We start from the raw sequence: 6,144 nt of genomic DNA, 5'->3' as shown, positions 1-6,144 counted from the left end.
GGGCGAACTGCTGTGTATCAATTTATTTAAACTGTAACAGGTCCTGTTAGTTTATAAAACATATTTTGAGAATCGACCTCAGGTACCCATCAGCAGACATTCTGATTGGCTGCATACAATTGGTACAGATGTGAGCCGCTTTTCAAAGTACAGCAGCTTTAATCAAAATTGGCAAACCAGGTAACCATGATAACAACTGAGATAACGGTATCAGAACACATTTTGATTGATTGCAAACAAACGGTAGATAGATTGAGTAAAACTATGGCAGCTATTTTATTTTAAAAATGGCAATTAAATATCATGAGATGTTCTGATTGGCTCAAACACCTCACCATAAAAATAAAATGAAAAGTGAGCTCCTTTCAGATTGATTTAATTAAACTATGGCAGCTCCATTTAGGTTCTAAATTAATTTTTCCATGGCAACAGATAAACTTCACAAGTGAAATTGAAACAATTTTTCAAGAAAAAAAAAAAAGCAAAGTTAGAGGGTGCAGTTAAACATCCACACACATTAACACGGGGTCAAAGGTCTGCGGGCGGCGGAGTCAGCTGGTCATCTGTTGAGCACAGAGAGCCAAGGGGGGTTAAGAGTCTTTTTTTTTCTTAGGCTATCTTGACTGGAGTGAGTTGAGGAGATTCTGTTAGACACAAGTAGTGCTTTGGCAGTGCTACACTGTTGCCAAGGAACAATGTTGATGGGAGTTGTTCAATTAGACAAAAGGAAGTATTTTTAGACATCTTGTGCATTTTGGTGTCAAGGGCCTATGTTCAAGTGAAAGGAGGGGCTTAATTTGGACAATGCAGCGCTGCCCCCATCTGGTGGCTTCTTGACACTCTCGCTTTGCACAGGTTAGCCAGGGCGCTAGAGTGCGACCCGCGTCCGGAGGAACCGGTCCACCGAACGCTGGTGCAAGGGCCGGTGGGGGCCTCGGAGTCTCATTCGTTATCGGAATTAACCAGACAAATCACTCCACCAACTAAGAATGGCCATGCACCACCACCCATGGAATCGAGACATGTTGAAGTGAGCTGAGGAGCTTGACTTGGACAAAAGTAGTGCTCTGCCATTACCTTATTACAACCCTTTTTCTAAGTCAAAGTCAAGTGGGCTTTTAAATTTTTGGAAAGCCCTGAGATTGGCGACTTCAGAGTAACTGAGTCCAGTCATGTGAGCGGCACTCCCCCCCTCCCTCACCTGCATCTTCCTCGCCGGGCCCCACCACCTCCATCTTGTCGTCGTCGGGTGCAGTTTCACCCTCCACACCATTCTCTGCCTCCCACTCCTGCAGCACCTGGTCCAGGTTGAAGCGGCGGCGGTAGTTGACCAGGAAGTTCTTTACCTGCACGACCGACTTGTTGCCGATCACGTCTGAGATGGCCTGATAGTCTCGCCCGTACTTCCTGATGGCTGTCGATTACGCGGGCCAATTAGAGGCGGGCGTCGCAAAGGCAGCCCAAGATCAGGCCATTTACCTTGAACCGCCAGAAGCTGCTCATCCGAGCTCCAGCGACCATTCACTTTACTGCTCACCTGTGACACATGTGCATGCGCAAGCTGTCATTATCTTGACATCATAAATCTTCATCCTCACAAGTTTCATCAGGGTTCCAAGTCAAGGCGCCACCGTGAAAACTGCATTGTTTTTGTCTATGATTCATGTTTGTATTCAGTGCTTGCCTCAGGTTGTCGGAATTGGTCCACTCCGGAGTCCAGTTTCTCCTTGAGAGCGCTGTTGGACTGCTTGATGCTCTGGACCTGAAGTGCACACACTCATTTGCACCCACATTTACACACGCACACATTCAGACACACAGCCGGCCGCGGCGACCTGTCGCTTGGCGGCGGTCAGTTGAACGTCCAGCTGGCGCAAGACGTTGTGAGCGCAGGAGCTGGACAGCGAGATCACGTCCTCCTGCTTCAGGAACATTCCTCTGGGGGGGCGGGTCTTGGCCCGGTGTGCACCTTTGACACCTGACGACTGACAATAGGGATGACATTTGAGACAAACTGAAAAGAACATCAACTGCGAACGCAGTGGGAGCACTTATGTGGTTGTTTTTTCAGGCCGAGTACGAGTATTCGAGCACCGGCCGATACCGAGTACCGGTACTTGAAGGTGCCAAAAAAGTCTTGCAAAGCCTTGCAATTGTGATGGAAATGGTAATGCTGTTTTTATTTTGAAGAAAAAAAAAAACTGTAATGGAAACCTTAAGGTTTCTTTGGGTGTTTTCACACTTGGTCCCTTTCAGCCCTCTAAACGAACTCAGATCGATGACTCAGCATTTTTTGTGCATATGTGAACACGCCAACCGTACTCAGACCCCTTTAAAACGAACCGTACTGAGACCACCTTGGTCTCAGTACGGTTTGCTAAAATGTCAACGGTACGGTTCACCTAATCTGTGCATTGTGAACACAAAGCGCACTGGGTTCACTTTGCCTTTTTGCACTGTATTGTAACCTCCTTGGCTTGCCGTAGATTGGTCTTGTGACTGCAGGCGCAAAAACAAAACTGTAGAGAACAGAGAATCCAAAGTATGGCAGCAGCAAGTCGTGGTCGTGACCGTGGTTCTAATAGTAAACGTAGAGAAGCATGTGCCGTTCAAAGTTCTGCCACGGCACCTGGACGCGGCATAGTTTGGGGAGAAGACGAAACGGAATGTCTTTTGGAAATTTGGAACGACGACAGCATTAAATCACAACTATCTACGACCCACCGTAATGCGAAAGTATTTCAAGAATTTTCTGAGAGAATGAAAGCAGCCGGTTTTGATAGAACTTCTATACAATGCAGAATAAAAGTGAAAAAACTAAAGTATTTAGCTACTCGAGATAAAATGCGAAGAAGTAGGGAGTCAGGGGATATCAAAAACTACCCAGAATGCAGTGCAGTGGGAGTGTGAGAGCTCTAGAGGACCTAGTGTGAACAGAAAGAGGACTGAGGCCCCATCAAGGCTGAACTGAACCAGAAAGAGAACTCGGTCCTCTTTGAAATACACTCACAATGTGAACACAAAAAGAACTGAGTTTGTTTCCTCTTGGTCCACTTTTTGGTCCACTTAAAGAGGCCTGACTTTGGTTCTTTTAAAAGGATCCAGGTGTGAAAACACCCTTAATGTACCAAATACTGTAGTCTAAATTTTAAGAATAAAATATTGCATTCAACTGCTGTTTTTATTGAACCAAATATTTCACAAGAGGCCATTTTGAGAGATACTGCTGTATTTTTGCAGATGGTTATCAAAGGTTTGGGCCATTCATGTGTAAATGGGAGCAAATAATGCTTGGCATACTTTTCGTTGCGCGCATGCGTGCCAGTGTGAACTGCTGACAAGATTTTTGCGCGTTCTTACTTTGAGTCCCGCGGCAGCTTTCGGCTCAGAACGCTCCGCTCCCTGAAAACAGGAAGGAAAGGGACACATGAGATGTGCCGTGTGTCCGCGAGCAGACTCAACTGACCTCCTTGCTGTCTTCTTGAGCATGACCGGACTCGGGATCGCTGGCGTGATGTTCCTGACCATCATCGTCGCTGAAAGGCACGGACATATGGTTTTTGAGCGTGGGCTGCGGTCTGATGTGGGTGAGGTCAAAGCCACCGCCGCTCGCTCACCTGTCGTCTCGCTCTCGCTTGACTTTGCGGCTCTGCCTCTCCATCAGGCTGCTTCTGTTGCGGCTTTTCTTCCATGAGTAGTAAAAGCGCACCAAGCTGGCCATGGACTTGTCGGGCAGCTGAAGCGGACAGAAGGTTGAGCGCTGGCGGCGCTCCGGCCACGCGGCGGACGTTAAGGTGGCCCACCATCTGCTGGATGCGGTGGAAGCTCTTCCCGTGGAAGCTGAAGGCCTGCTCGAACAGGACGCGGTCCTCCACCGTCCACTCGTCGGGAAACGGCGTAAAGTTGGGCAGGTCGGCCAGCGATTTCTCCACGTCATGCTGGTGCCAGAACAGCATGCCCAGGGCCTGACAAAGAGGAACGACGCTGACGTCAAGAACGCAATGCTTACCAAAAGGTCACCGAGGCAAATGATTGCCATTTCTTCACAACAGGCCAAAAACGCCCGACTCCAATTTTCACACACAAGTTGAAAAGCTAAAGCGACAGTCGGTAGGGAACACAACAGCCACTATGACAGACGACCAGTGAAGCCCGACCTGTTCCATGTTGTATCCATGTTTGTCTTTGGCAATGGTGATGTATTCGTCAACTGAAAAACAAACAAACAAAAATCACTTGGAATTTTGAAGCCCCGGCGGCATGATACTGCGAGCGTCACTTTGCTCTGCCTGAGTGAAAACCAAAAGAAGTGAGTGGTCTTACGTTGACTCTGCTGAACACTGTTGCTGGGACTCCACACCAACAAGCCCACACTATGAGAAAGCTGGCACGCCTTCGCCACCTCTGCAAACACACACGAGGCAAGTGATGGAGCCAACATCGCTTTGGCGGGGCGGTTACTGGCCCGCACTACGGGATGACAACAATTCATCTACGAAGCCGCAACTGATCAATGACACTGATAAAAAAAAAAAAAAAAAAAAAAAAAAAAAAAAGAGTTCTGCAACTCGGAAATTTTTTAATGGGCTGCTAGGTGGCAGAAGTGACAACCATTGGCTCGAGTGTTTGACATATTTCTATGTTTGACAATTAATTGATAAATCATGACTGTGCTTTGACAGTTTACAAAAAGTACTTAAACTGCTACTAAAAGTAATGTTTGCATTTTGAGAAGGGGAATTTCTGAGGATTTGGACATTTTTAAGTTAAACAAAAGTCAAAGTCAAAGTCTCCTTTATTGTCAAGGTCTCTAAACGATGAATTGATTGTATATAACTGTACCAGCTGCAATGGTAACATATTGTTCAGTACTAGGCAAGGATTAATACTGGATACATGTTAGCAAATTTCACAAGTACATCATCTGCACTGTTGGCGTTAAATTAGCTTGTAATAGCACATTGACCATTCTGCATTATTGTTAGGTGTGCAACATAAACAATAGGCATTTACTATAGTTATTATTTTATTTTTAATACTCGGCGATTGTGTAGTAATCAGTGAATTATTAGTAACCGATTCAACGAATTGTTTAAAGTGCGAGCGTGCCCATGTTTGTGTGCGTGGGTTGTTGGAGGCTCCCCCATCCAAGCTTGACTTTCTTACCCGGGTCAAACTCCGGAACCACGGCTTGATATTGCGATCCGACCCGCATCCCTCCACCTGCACACCCCCAAAATATGATCACAAGAAACTTTAAATGTGGTAAACGTGAGCTAGTTTTACTTTTTATTCTTCCGGGGGCTCGGACCGAGGCTACTCACCGTTCTCGTCGTCACTACTGCAGCCTGAACTTCCATCTTCCCAGCAGCCCCGGCTGCTGATTCCATTACCGGACACACTCTTCCCGCCGATGCTGACCGCCGCTCCGGGGCCGCGACCTCGCCTCTTGCCCGCTACCGCCGCCGCCTCCGCGTTCCTGTCGAGCATGGGCGCCATGGGCCGGACGTGACCGACGCTGAGCGGCTACGCCTGGAAGAAGTAGGCCGACTTGGACGCGACTCCTCTGAGCCTCGCCACAATAGCAAGGCTTAAAAGAGAGAGAAAAAAGTGAGCGAGTAACTAACTGGAGTAAAGTAGAACCGGAAGTTAAGGCCGGAAGTAGACGAAGAAGAATTTGTAGTTGAATAAAGCCAAGCCTTGTTTCGGTTTTAACATGAACAGGAATATTATGTAGACCCTATGATTTTAACCAATTACTAATTTATTTTAGGAACGTCCCAGTTAGTCTTGATCGAGGTTTCTGATTTACTGTTCAATACTCGTAATACGTTTTTTTTCCTTACAAGACACAAGGCCTATGAAGCAACTAAAACAGGTTGTCACGGTCACTCACCAAAAGGACAAATAAAAAAGCCACGAAAACCTCCGCACATTTAACAAAACATTTCAAAATGTTTCCATTAAAGGCAACTGTAATATACATATTACTCACTCTGTTTGATTACTCGCATGATGCAATTGCGTACTGCAAGCGCTAGATGTGCCCCGACAACAACAAAAATATGAAACAAAAGACGTCTAAGAAAGTTGACGCTGGTTACGAGCAGGTGAAAATATTTATTTCATAAAACAGTTACATTA

General features: G+C 46.4%; 1 protein-coding gene across 1 annotated transcript; it reads right to left on the bottom strand.

The window, feature by feature from the left end:
- Window positions 1-248: 248 nt before the first annotated feature.
- rcor1 (REST corepressor 1) lies at window positions 249-5,667 on the bottom strand. Its single transcript, XM_088399959.1, has 13 exons — window positions 5,325-5,667; window positions 5,167-5,223; window positions 4,324-4,404; window positions 4,158-4,210; window positions 3,804-3,965; window positions 3,618-3,736; window positions 3,467-3,536; window positions 3,361-3,402; window positions 1,836-1,985; window positions 1,685-1,762; window positions 1,480-1,537; window positions 1,202-1,414; window positions 249-563 (listed from the first exon to the last, which is right to left on the bottom strand). Exons 1-13 carry the CDS (start codon window positions 5,497-5,499, stop codon window positions 529-531), a joined length of 1,293 nt encoding a protein of 430 aa, XP_088256085.1. The 5' UTR covers window positions 5,500-5,667; the 3' UTR covers window positions 249-528.
- Window positions 5,668-6,144: the final 477 nt, after the last annotated feature.

Source organism: Syngnathus floridae, chromosome 16 (genome assembly GCF_059516105.1).
Source record: "Syngnathus floridae isolate MCC-2025c chromosome 16, RoL_Sflo_1.0, whole genome shotgun sequence".
Lineage (NCBI taxonomy): Eukaryota > Metazoa > Chordata > Actinopteri > Syngnathiformes > Syngnathidae > Syngnathus > Syngnathus floridae.
This window is presented reverse-complemented; position numbering and strand designations above follow the sequence as displayed.

Coding starts and splice junctions, on each gene's coding strand:
- rcor1 (XM_088399959.1), bottom strand. CDS start 5,499: ATGGCGCCCATGCTCGACAGGAACGCGGAGGCGGCGGCGGTAGCGGGC. Junction 1,538..1,684: donor ACCAATTCCGACAACCTGAG/GCAAGCACTGAA, acceptor CATGTGTCACAG/GTGAGCAGTAAAGTGAATGG. Junction 1,415..1,479: donor GCAGCTTCTGGCGGTTCAAG/GTAAATGGCCTG, acceptor CGTAATCGACAG/CCATCAGGAAGTACGGGCGA.